Genomic DNA, 12,664 nt, shown 5'->3' on the forward strand with positions numbered 1-12,664 from the left:
GCAGGCAGGAGATTCCTGCTGGCTTATGGGATTGAAGGGGGTTGACAGGTCCAAAATCCCTAGGTCAGGTGGCAGGCTGGAGACTTCTGTGGGGTTGCATCCCAAGATCTGTAGGTCAGGCAGTAGGCAGGGTGCAGAATCGAAAGAGAGAGTGAGTTCTGCCAAAATACATCTCCATAGTCTGACACAGACCACACCCTAAGAAACTCCCATTTCAACTGATCAATGGACGACATTATGGAAGGTGATAATATTAGATTGCATTACATTATGGAACAACGACTAGTCTCGTGTTGGCAAGACCACTGGGAATCATAGCCTAGCATAAAACCATAGTTGACACTTAAAGTTAACCATCACAGCGTATTTCTCTCCAGGCACTGGAATCCAAGCTTGCTTCCTGTCGGAACTTCGTGTATGATCAGTCTCCAAACCGAACAAGTGGCCCGTCCTCAGGGCGGGGGAGCAAGAACAGAGATGGTGGCGACAAACGGGCCAGCAGCACCAGCGTGCCTTTGGGTGATAAAGGGTTAGTACCTTTTGATTGATATACTTGCTCAATAGTGAGGGTCTGGCCTTTCCAGATGGGAGACTCTAACCCCATAGCCATTTTTTAAAAGTTGTAGGATTATGTCAGCATATCTTATTGTCTACCTCCTCTCTTGAGACAGAATTGGGTGATGTCTTTTGGTTTCGGTAAACAGCCAAGGAAAGAGTTGGTTTTATTTTTATTCTGCAGCCCCGACTTCTAATCATGCTGTGAGCATGTCCTATAGAAATCACTTGTTTGGGAGCTGAACTGCAAACACTGCCTTGCTTCTTCCAGAGCAGGATTATTTTTTATTTATTTATTTTTTGATCTTTAGAACCTTCAGGAAACTGGCACTAAATTCTAGCCATTCACCCTATTGGAGAAAACAGATCTCACCTCTAGCAGTGTCATTTATTTTCGTGCATAAAGTAAATCCAGAGAAGCTTCCAAATTTGGCAGTTTTGTAAAACATGCCCACCATCTCCCCCAGCCACATAAGTGTCGTGGGTCTGTGGCAGACCAGCCAAAACCAAAACCAAACCTGTTGCTGTCTCGTCAATTCTGACTCATGGCAACACTGTAGGACAGAGTAGAACTGCCCCATAGGGTTTCCAAGGCTATAATCTTGATGGAAGCAGACTGCCACATCTTTTTCCTGCAGAGCAGCTGGTAGATTCAAACCACTGACCTTTCAGTTAGCAGCCAAGCGCTTAACCACTGGGCCACCAGGGCTCCTTTGTGGCAGATCAAAAACAAAAAAAAACCAAACCTGTTGCCACTGAGTCTGTTCTGACTCATGGCAACTCTATAGAACAGACTAGAACTGCCCCGTAGGGTTTCCAAGGAGCACCTGGTGGACTTGAACTGCCAACCTTTTGGTTAGCAGCCAAACTCTTAACCATTACACCACCGGGGTTTCCTGTGGCAGACCAGTGACAGAAAATTCAGAACCATTTTCCCTGATGTGCACATGACTTCCAGACCTTTAGAAGCAGGCTCGTTAGAGGGGCTTCTGAGCCTGGACTTTTGTGCAGCCTTGGGAATGCCCAAGATAGATAGCAGTGTGCTTGTCTTCATTTCACAGGAGAGAAATTTGAGGCGTGGTGAAACACTGCTCCTGACCCTTTTGATATTCCTTCTTATAACTTGTGTGCCCTGATGCTAGCTAACAGCTGTCATATCAGCTTAATTTGGTTTGCTCTGTCTGAAGGTTGGGAAAACGCCTGGAATTTGGGAAGTCGCCTTCAAATATTTCTTCGCCATCGCTGCCGTCAGCCCAGGGTGTAGTCAAGATGTTGCTTTAGGAAAACCACGGAAGCTGAAGCCCTGGTGTTTGTTCAGAAGTTGTTACCTTTCTTCCACTCTTTAAACTAGTTGGGTTTTTTTGTTGTTGTTAATTTTAAATTAGTTTGAAAAAAAAAAATAGCTAGCAGTAATCATAGTTAGCTTTGTGCTCTGTGGCCCAAACTCATGACTTGAGGCCGTCACAATAGCCCGTGGTGCTTGTCCCGGTGGAAGGTTGTCTCATGGCCCCCAGGCCCCACTGTTGTGTGTGGCAAAGGGACAGGGACAGACTGGACCCTCTGGGAAGAGCTCTAAGGTGTGGTGATGAGACTAGGGTTAATGCTAACCCAAGAATCCCAAGTGGTCTGGAGGGGTGTTTTTAATGCCTGGAGACTCCATAAATGTGTCTCTGAGCCCGTCGCAGAGGCTCACGTCTGCCTTTTCAAGCACTCACCCCCAATGCCCAACCCCCACCCAACTGGAATTTTCCAGAACAAAATCTCCAGTGCTTTATGAAAGCACACTAAGGACGAATGGACTAGGCACGTGCCTTTTTTAAACAGTGGTAGTGCACCTCTGAGACATTGTAACCTCTCCTTGAGGCTTTCACAGGTGAGGTGAAGTGTTAGAGTAAATGTCGCATCAGCCCAGGGTCAGGGGAAAATCTGTGTCCTCTGTAGGCAAGTCCTGACTGTCTGTTCTCTTGCACGCCCCCCCATATAGGGGTGACCTCAGCTTCCGGGCCCTGGGGTCATGGGGCAGAGTGGCCTTGGCAGTGCAGTCCCTGAGAACAGGACTTCATTCAAAGCCATGATAAATTAATGGGGTGACCTTCAAATAAGATGAAAACACAAGAAGGGTTGTTGTTGGAAGTGTCCTTTTTAAACAAGGAAATGAACACGGGATTTCCAGCCCTCGATGGTGTGTATCCGTCCTTAGCACTGCTTGTTAGGACTGCTTTCTCACACTTTCAGACTCCAGTTAAAGCACACTAATTTCAGGAGCATGCTTGTCCCTTAATGACTTTCCTTTGGTTACTAAGTTATTTTCCAAAAATAAAGCAAAAATGTCTTTGATTAAAAATAGAACTTTTTAAGTGCTACTGAAAGCCCCAGAAGAATTAAACTGCAGTGCCGGGTTTGTTACCCTAAGAGACCTCCTTAACCTGTATCAGTAAAAGATGTGCTTTTATTTTTTTAAAAGAACAATAAAAATCAAGAGAAATCACTGTTCACCTGGTGGTGGTGTTCAATCAATACCGAAGCATACGTTTGTACTTCTGTGTGCACGCGTGGTGGTGGGAAACGGTTTTATCTTTTATTTTTAACCATGTAACTAAATGTGACAAAAATTGAATGTTTTAAAAAAATTCCATTCAAGTTAGCTTTTTAGGAATGTGTTTGGGATATGTTTGTGTACTGCTAAAGGCATTTGGTCATTCGGTTGAGTCTTTTTTAGTTTCCGTATTTCCTCTCTTCTCCAGTCTGTTTTATCCCACTGGGTTAGTGTATGGAATGGTTTGTGCTGAACAGAACCGTGGCGAACAGATCTCCACTGAGACACTCAAGCTGAAGAAGGAAAAGGGCCCGCAGCCTGTGCCTGTACAGCCCTCAAGCAAGGAATGTTTTTTTTACATTTTTAAGGGGTTATTAAAAAAAGGGGGGGGGAAGAAGAATATACGGCAGAGACCATATTTAGCCTGCAAAACCTAAAAAACTTACTATCCAGCCTTTACAGAAAGCTTGTTGGCCTCTGCTGGGTGAAAGAGGCCAGTAGTAGAAATCTTCTGTTTCCACTTAAAAATTCCAGGGACATTTTATACTCCTCATACTGTGTACGTATCAGTTTCAGTTGATAAAAATGTTCTTCCGGGTCATCAGTGGACGGTCCAGGAGGTGGTGCTGTGCTGATCCCAGCACATCATCGTGCGCCTCTGGCCTCAAGCCACCCACATCCTGGCTGGAAAAGTCCTCTCAGACGTCTCGCTTTGCATCTCTCTCTCCTTGAGAGAAGATCTTGAGATCGTCTGTGAGAAGAGGTCTGTTGGATCTTGGGCAACTTAGTCTACCTCCCTGGGCCTCGGTTTCCCCACTGAAGAAATAACAACCCTGACTTCGTAAGGTTGTTGCGAGGATTAAATGAGAACCCCCCCCACCACGCCCTCTCTTTGCTCTATAGAAGATCACGCAACAGAAAAGCCCACTACATTCTAGTGATTTATAACCTTTTATTAGTGAAGGTGTCCTTAAGTACAATCGGGGTGCATATAAAACAGTGTAACATTCCTGCTCTTGCCCATCTGAGCAGAGTGTCTTTTTTTTTTTAATTCTCGTGACTAAAGAAGGCACTTGGTCTTGGTGAGCTGTGTGCATCAGAGGTGTGGTAACCAGGAGGGAAATAAAGAATTCTCAAACAAGGGCCAACTGAAGGAGTTTGAAGGGTACACAGGATAGGGGATGATTTGGGAGTGGGGGGCACTGGCACCCATTTTGGTAACTTTCTCCCAATTTCATGAAAACTAGGTTGTCAGTGACTGGTTACTGTGATGTATTTTTCTAAACTCAAAATCTCTGCACAATTTATTGGTACAGGGAGAGGAGGGCATGTGTTTCCTCTTGGCTTTTTCTCATCTGGTACAGCATGAAACTTAAATTTATACCCCGAATACAGGGTGGTGGTTTTATATTCGTTGTGATGGGTGTCTGTGGTGTTTGGAATTTGAACATGGATTTTGACAGTGCTAAGTACCGTCCGCTGGGTTTCGTCTTGTTCTGTTTTTTTCCTGCTGAGGTGCAAAACTGGCCAGTGGCTTATTCACTGGCTTTGGTTCCATTGAAGTCTGCATCTCGTGTGTCCATTTCCTCATCAGAACCATCTGCGTTTTCAATAACTCTACGTCCTCCAGACCTTCTAGAGGGAACAAAAGAGGTCTCGTTTCCTCGCCTGTGGGTTTTAAGAAAAACACACGTTTCCTTAGTAAAAAAAAAAAAAAGGCTCCCCGAAAATTGGAATAAATTTCTTAATAAGGGACAAAACCAAACACAAACTCAAAACAAATCATACGCAAATGTTCAGGTTGAAGTCAGCAAATTCTGACCTGTCATAAGGCATTTAATCAGCTGAAATGGGAGGATTTAGTCTTTTCAAAAAAAATGTTTGGCTCAACCATTCAATGGCTCACAGGATTCTGATCTGGGGCCTTCCATTTAAAAAAGAAAAAAAAAAGATGGAGATTTATGCTTCCCTTTGTTTTTTATTCATCCCGTGTGGGCAAGGGCCCCCCAGTGGTTCCTAGCCAGGGAAAGTGAGCTAAGGAGTGGGACAGAGGGTGCTCCTTGGCTAAAGAACAAGTCATCGCCCCTTGCTGGTGTGGAGCTTCTTGGACTGAGTTCCACCAGGGCGGGATTATGCCTATTTTTTTATGCCTTACTGTGGTAGGTACTGTGTGGGGATAGGTGCTCAGTGAATATTTGTTAGAAAAATAATTTACATGTAGTAATAATTGAGGTATATTTTAGCTTTAGCTAGTAGGGCACCCTTCTCTCTGTCATTAGCTCTCCCCTCCGTCTTTTCTCTGGTCCTGCCAGATGCTGTCTCAAGTTACCACCCAGGCCTGACCTGCTTCCATAGGAAGGGCTGGTCATGTGAAGTGAGATTTTGGGTGGGGGGTATGGAGCTGAGGTGGCCAGGAGGAGGAAATGCCAGACCCACCTGCAGCTAACCTTTGCTGTTTGGAAGAGACGTTAGCAGTATTTTCAGGATCACAACAAGTAATCACTGTTGGGCTCTGGCCACCTGGCCCTGTTTGACCTGAATTGGAGCACAGGCCTTAACTCATTTTAGGATGTCTCAGAAGAAAGCAAACTTTTTGTCAGGAAAATGACCTGCTCATCACCCAAAGGCTGGACAGAGAAGCCACGAGGGTAAGCCCACCCCAGTTACCCACTCTTTAGTCAAAAGAAACGATTCAGACAAGTAAGACTAGAGGCATAAGCAAGGCCCAGAGATTCATGATCGCTGAGAAGAGGAATTCTGACGTGAGCCTTTTGGAGACAAGAGAAGGTGAGGATCCCAGAGCTGGTAAAGCCCACCCAGGTTCAGGGGGTGGTGCTTCCCGAGGTACAGCGATCAGGAATAAATACTTAAAGTTGTAGCCACCCCAACCAGAGAGTCTCAGGCCAGTTCCACTCACTTCGGAGGGAAGCTTCTAGGCTCCATCTCCCTGAGAACTAACTTTCCATTGCTCTCTCTCTCTAGAAGTGACTTATAAAAGCTTTTTTCTTTAACAGTAGGTTTTCCAAGAACTTGAGTCCAACAGAAGGGTCCCAAAATGAGGGGTGGAAAGAGCAGGATCAACAGTCATTTGCACTGTTGCCTGTATGTCTATATAGCTCCTTCCACCTCAGCCCTCCAGGTTCAAAACCAGTGAGAAGCAGGGAGGAGAAAGGCCTTCCCAGCAGGATTCCCTCGGACTAGGAAATAGTTCCAAGCCTGAGCTTCACGGCTCCAGGGAGCTTGGTTTTGCCTCTTGGGAGAATCAGTATTTGCTAACTAGAAGAGAGTTCAACGGATAAGTTTGCTCCCCTGATCTAAGAAGTAAATTGTGCCCTGGGCTGTTGTAAGCCCTCCTGGGATGCCATTCCACAGGGAACATTCTGGCTCAGATGCCTCTCAGAAGAGCTAGGTTTCAAACCCTAGGCAAGGACTGCCCCTGGCCACATTTGCTACAGAAGTAAGGGACCCCTTTAAAGGTTTTCTTACAGAGTCTGATCCTGGAGAATTCGGATGCTATTCGTGGACTCAACTTCTCCAGGGCACTGTTGGCACACCAGATCTAAGTACAAGAGGGTAAGCACCCTGCTGCTTTGCAAGGACTCAGTTTCGCCCCAACTATTGTCCTTCCCTCCATCCTACCCTCAACTTTAGCTTACTCCTATGATTCCAATTGGAGTTGCTCGAAAGCTATGAGTCCTACAGATGTATTTGCTCCCCTGTGAAACCGACACGAAAGCTCTTGCCAAGGCCTCTTCCAGCTTTAAGTATTTGGGTAGCAACAGCAAAGCTGAGAGTCTCCAGAAGAAAAGATGGACATAGCTAGGGCTTGTTTGGCCTCTCAAGGGGTGGGGAGAGGGAAACCAGGCCCCAGGTGCCTAACTTCACATCAAAAAAGCTGTTACAATCCAGAGAAGTAGAGACCTCTTCACTCTCTCGGGAAGGGCCCTGTGGGCTTCCTTGAGTCTTGAGTGTCCATTCCCGTCCTGGAACGTGCCCGTGAGGCCTCTGGACAAGGCTCTGCCAGCGCTTGTTTTTGCAGTGCCAGGCTTCCCCCCTCTTGCCCTGATGATGCAGTAAGCAGCTACATCTTGCTCAAGCCTTGTGCAATCCTGGCATTTGTAAAACCATCACAGCAAGTGTTCATTTCCTTTGCAGGCAAGTTTGTGAAAGCTTGACTGGGAGGACAAGTTGCTGGGCTGTGGTTATCATGGACCTGTGTGCCCTCTTATGTCTAATTTGTGAACCAGACCAGCCAGATCAAAATCAAGTACATTCTCCAGGCATGTACCTCAATAGTGGAATTGTCATATCCACTCAGTGGTGTGTCTTAACTGTATAAGGGAAGAGAGCCGAGCATCCTAACAGTGTGAGAGGCCCTCACCATGCAGGTAAGAAAAACCCCAGCAACATACAGCCTCTAAAGTTTCAAAACACGGTGATAAGGTCCTGTTGTTCAGTGCCGTGTTGTCTGCCAAAGCGCTGTCCAGAAGAGGGGAAGGAAAATGGGTCGAGTGATGAGGTCTTACAGTCACATTTACCTTGGTTTTGATTCAAGACAGTTTTGAACTAAGATACCCAGGCCCTCAGATTTTGTAGGAATCTCACAAAAATTTGCAAGGGCCCAAAAAAAAAAAAGGGCTGGGGCACGCTGGGCAGGAAGAAAATGGAAACTGAGCGCAACACACATGAGCTGCAAAGCTGAAGGCATGATACCTGGTGAGTCATTGCGGAGTTTCCTGGGGGAGGGGGCCTCTGAAACAGAGAGAGAGTCCCTAGTGGTTACCAGCAGCAAAACGAAGGCACCCATTTAAGTACGTTTTTAATAATTAAAGGCATTTGCTTCAGCTAAATAACTAAAAGCACTTTTAAATCAACTTTGCGTCTAGGCCGCTGAGGTCAAGAAGTCTGAAAGACTGACACATAAAAAGAGTGTAGTTTTTTTTTTTTAATTAATAAGAAAATGTCTATACTTCAGAACTCCTTTTAAGAAGGCAGGATGTTTCCTCCCATTATGCATACCTGTTCCAGAAGGGAAAGGCATTTGGGTAAGCAAGTCCTGGAACAGAAGCTGAAAAGTGCCAGGCCAGGCCCCTGCAGTGCCATCTTTATTATTATTTGGCCTTCAACCTTTTATACCTCTAGCAAGGACGTAAAGATGGATACCTTCTGTAGCTCGTGTTGGAGATGATTGGCCCCGTGGCAAATGATACGTATGTTGGTCAGGCTTTAAAAAGGGCCTGTGTGGAGATTTAGGAGTCCCTGGGTGGCGCAAACTGTTAACCACTGAACTGTTAACTGATGTGTTGGCAGTTCAAACCCACCCCAGAGGCTCCTTGGAAGAAAGGCCTGGCAATCTCCTTCCAAAAGATCATAGCCTTGAAAACACTGTGGAGCGCACTTTTATCTGCAACATGTGGGGTCACCATGAGTTGGGATCAATTTGATGGCAGCTGGTTTGGTTTTGGTGTTGACATTTATCTGGCTGATAAAATAGTGTGAAACTTGGCTTTGCAATTCCTTGCTCAATGTGGAGCTGGCTGAGCTTGCCAACTTCATTCAAAGCCCTAGAACTTGATTTTGTGCACCTGAGACTCGGACAGGGCAGAAGAGGTATGACACGTCTACAGCCTGCATTAATTGTAAGTTCGTATTAGGACTGGCAGCAATGGTTTGTGCAGCATTGACTTGCATTACCTAGAAGAAAGGTCTGTTGTCTGGGCCAAACCCCACAGGGGATGTTCAGTGTGTGCCAGTGGAATCAGGCCCAAGCTCAGGGAGCAAGACAGCAGGGGCTGCAAGGATTGGAGTGGCTGACTGTCTCCCTACCACTCGGCCCAGCCACTAAGGAGGGCGGGGTACCGAGCCACCAGTAGACCCTCATTCTGTAGGGGGTATCTCCTCCTCTGACAGCTCTCAGGGGAGCTGCTCCCGGACCCTGCTGCACCACTAAGCATTAGGTCTATTTCCATCCCATTGTAGCAGGATACACAGCCTCCCTCCCCTTTCCTGCCCTGGTGCCCTGAACCAGCCACTCCCTTCTCCCCACTGAGGTTGGATTTTCCCTTGTCCCATGGCCATGGCTCCCAAAGTGTGTGGAGTTGATCGATATGCCTGGTGATTTTAGGTGATTCCAGAGCACGCCACTGGCTTGCACAGTGAGAAAGGTAATTCCTTTTCAAGTCTCTTTAAATAACATCTGATTGTGTCAGAGTCTGCTTGGTGCTGACGTCCTGTCCCTTTCTAACTGAGATGCAGGTCTTGGGGTCAGAGTCACCAGGAGGACACATGGCTAGAACTCTGTTTTCTTTTGCTGTATTTAATTTCATTGTGATCTGTTAACGCAGGTGGTGCTGGTTTAACAATCTAGGGGTGGTGAGTTTTATTTGCAAATACATGTATGTAGGATTAAAACAGCAGATATCAAGTGAACAACAGCAGAGGTAGTGAGAGGCCAGGGCAAAATGGAGGAGGTGGTTTGAGAATGAAGCTGAAGAGACGTCATCCATAACTCATTTATTGAAGGTTTACCCTGCCCAGCACTATGATAGACATTGGGAGTAAAGACCAAACCTCTGTACTCACAGAGCTTACAGGCCTAAAGGGAAGATGGACCATAAATGAGACAAGCGAGTAAAATAAATACCACGTAACATGTGGCTTAGGAGAAAAAGACACAGCAGGGAAGCAGAGGGGATCTATAGGGAGTGAGGCTGGGATTTTAGACAGAGTGACATCTGAGTAAAAACCAGAAGGGAGGGAGGGAGGGAGCTCTGCAGTTGTCTGGGGGAAGATCATTCCAGGCAGAGGAAACAGCTGGTGCAAGGGCCCTGAGGCAGTGTGTGAAGAGGTCAGACAGGTAATTCAGGGGCAGCGGACACAGATTAGGTAGGGCCTACCGAGACTCGAGACATAGCACTGGGTTTTTGTTTTTACTGAGACTTATCTTTGTAAAGCCTGTGGTTAGGCTCTGAGTGAGGTGGAAGTTCTGGAGCAAAGGAGGGGTGTGGTCTGACTGTCATTAAACCAGGATCCCTCTGGCCACTGTGTTGAGAACAGATTATAGGGGGCAGTGTGGAAGCAGGAGACTCAGTCGGAGCCTGTGAAAGTGACTAGATGAGAGGTGACAGGTGGCTTGCACCAAGGTAGCAAGCAGTGGTTGGATGCAGATGTGCCGGATTGGTAAGGTAAAGTTGACCAGATTTTCTGACAGTCTGGATGCGGAATGTAAGGGAGAGAGAAGAAGAAAGGAGGACCACAGGGTTTTGGTCTGAGTTAATAGCAGGTTCTTCATCTCAGGTGCTGAGCTGGGGAGGATGTTGGAGATGCTGGCTTTGGGGTGGGGTGGAGGGGTTCCATCCAGGCTCAGGGTGGGGTATGTTAGATGCCTGTTAGACATCTGAGTGGAAATGCCAAGATGGTCCAGAGTTCAGGGAAGAAGCTTGGGCTGGAGATAGAAACTTGGAATTCATCAGCTGCAGATGGTGTTTTAAAGCCATGTTGTTAGGTGCCCTCAAGTCGGCTCTGACTCATAGCAACCTTATATAACCATTGCCTGGTCCAGCACCATCCTCACACTGATTACTGTGTCTGAGCCCACCGTTGCAGCCACTGTGTCATTGAGGGTCTCCCTCTTTTTTTGCTGACCCATGAAACTAGTTGAAATCACAGGGAGTGAGCAGAGGAGAGAGATGAAAAGAGGACCAAGATGGTGCCCTGGCAGTCCAGTGCCAAGGGTGTTTTGAAATGAGAGGTACCAGCAAAGGAGATGGAAAGAGACAGCCAGAAAGGTAGGAGGGAAACCAGGTAGGGGTGGTGTCCAGAAGCCCAGTGAGGAAAGTGTATCCAGGGCTGCTGCTGAGTCAGATGAGGACGGAGCCTGGCGTCTCTCCATGCTGAAGCCACTGGGCCTGTAGCCTGACTGGTGTGGGTTTTAGAGAGCAAGGAGGAGAGCTGGAAACAGCAACTCTTTCCTTACGGTTTTGCTTAGATCGGGTTTATCAGGGACGCAGGACTAAGGTTTTTTAAGCTGATGGGATGATTTAGTAAGAGGGAAAACGTTGCAAAAGAGAGAGGTAAGAATTTCTGGAGTAAACCATTGGTGGGTCTAAAGAGGTGTTGGCCTTGTTTCTGAACAGTTCAGCCACAGAAACAGGGAAAAAAGTGGAACATCTCATGGGGAGATGGGTAGTGGGAGTTGTGTACTTTTCTGATCATTTCTATTTTTCAGTTAAACAGGAGGTAAGGTCATCAGCTACAGTGAGGATGAGGCGAGTAGTAAAAAGGAGATCTCTAGGAGAGGGGAAAGGAGCCTTGGTGGTGCAGTGGTTAAGTGCTCGGTTACTAACCGAAAGGTCCGCAGTTTGAACCCACCAGCCACTCCTCGGGAAAAAGATATGGCGATCTGCTTCCGTAGAGATTGCAGCCTTGGAAACCCTGTGGGGCAGTTCTCTGTCCTATAGAGTCACTGTGAGTTAGAATCCATGACACACAACAGGAGAGGGGGAGAGCTTGAGGATCGGGGAGGGGGGCAGCAGCAGCAGGGAAGTCTGCGCGATGTTAGTGGTCAAGGGGCAGAGTGGGAATGTAGTTGTCTGTTTTTCTCTTGCCCCTTTCAGCAGCCAGCGTGGAGAAGGTGGACAGTTTTGACATGTAAAAAAAAAAAAAGAGGAACCAGCAAATGATTTAATTGGGGTTGTGGTTTAACCAAGAAGCCCTGGTGGCACAGTGGATAAGTGCTACAGCTGCTAACCAAAAGGTCGACATTTCGAATCCACCAGCCACTCCTTGGAAACCCTGTGGGGAAGTTCTCCTGTGTCCTGTAGGGTCACTACGAGTTGGAATTGACTCAGCAGCAGTGGGCTTGGTTTTAATTTAACCAAATGAGTACAACCAAACAAGAGAAGGGCTAGGGAGTGAAGGTTGGGTGGAAGGAGTCATTAGCATGACTAACCATGGCTTGAAGCTGGTAAAGATGGTGAGGGGGGATGAGAGCTTGGTGGGCTGAAAGCCCCAGGGAACCAGATGAGACACTCAATGTTAAAATTACTGACGGCTTAGAGTTACTGGTAAAGCCCTCGGAGTAGCAGGTTCATGGAGGAGAAAAGAACAAGGAACAGAGAGGTTGGGTTGCCTGCTGACGTTGAAATCACCAAGAATAGCGTGAGGACTAGAGTAGAAGAGTGGTAGGAACTAGGACCTAAAACCTCCTGCGACAAGGAAGGGTGGGTGGAAGCAGCACTGAGGAGCAAGGTGGCTACCTGCCATCCTTTAGGCCCAGAACTCTGAGGTTTGGGGAGAGGTAACAGCCCTGCTCCAGTTGGAGCAGGTTCTTAACTGCAGGTGACTGCCGCCAAGGGGACATTTGAGTGTCTGGAGACATTTTTGTTGTCACAACTGGTGGAGAGGTGCTACTGGCATCTAGCGGGTAGAGACCAGGGATGCTGCCAAGCATCCTACAGTGCACAGGACCGCCTGCACAACAGAGAATTATCGGGCCCCAAAACGTCAGTAGTGCCGAGGCTAAGAACCCCGAGTTAGAGCAAGAAAGTGAAGGGAATGTTCAAAGAGGTTAGG

At 47.1% G+C, this 12,664-nt stretch overlaps 2 protein-coding genes across 7 annotated transcripts in view; one reads left to right on the forward strand and one right to left on the reverse strand.

The window, feature by feature from the left end:
• NDE1 (nudE neurodevelopment protein 1) overlaps positions 1-3,048 on the forward strand; it is a 39,309-nt gene extending 36,261 nt beyond the window's left edge. For 2 of the 5 annotated variants that reach the window (XM_003421882.4, XM_010601229.3), the window contains exons 8-9: positions 378-529; positions 1,743-3,048. In XM_003421882.4, coding sequence (XP_003421930.2) covers positions 378-529; positions 1,743-1,836 — 246 coding nt within the window. In that variant the 3' untranslated portion in view covers positions 1,837-3,048. Of the gene's footprint in view, positions 1-377; positions 530-1,742 lie in introns of those variants that run through there. The other 3 variants (XM_064295630.1, XM_023540909.2, XM_064295631.1) reach the window with 3 other exon arrangements.
• A 981-nt stretch (positions 3,049-4,029) lies between these two features.
• Positions 4,030-12,664, reverse strand: part of MYH11 (myosin heavy chain 11) — a 154,255-nt gene continuing 145,620 nt past the window's right edge. The window contains exons 41-43 of one of the 2 annotated variants that reach the window (XM_064295629.1): position 12,372; positions 7,805-7,841; positions 4,030-4,759 (exon numbers count right to left, since the gene is read on the reverse strand). In XM_064295629.1, the coding sequence (XP_064151699.1) occupies positions 4,557-4,759; positions 7,805-7,841; position 12,372 (241 nt within the window). In that variant the 3' untranslated portion in view covers positions 4,030-4,556. The remainder of the gene's footprint in view (positions 4,760-7,804; positions 7,842-12,371; positions 12,373-12,664) is intronic. The other variant, XM_003421886.4, reaches the window with a different exon arrangement.

This window comes from Loxodonta africana, chromosome 12 (assembly GCF_030014295.1).
Source record: "Loxodonta africana isolate mLoxAfr1 chromosome 12, mLoxAfr1.hap2, whole genome shotgun sequence".
Lineage (NCBI taxonomy): Eukaryota > Metazoa > Chordata > Mammalia > Proboscidea > Elephantidae > Loxodonta > Loxodonta africana.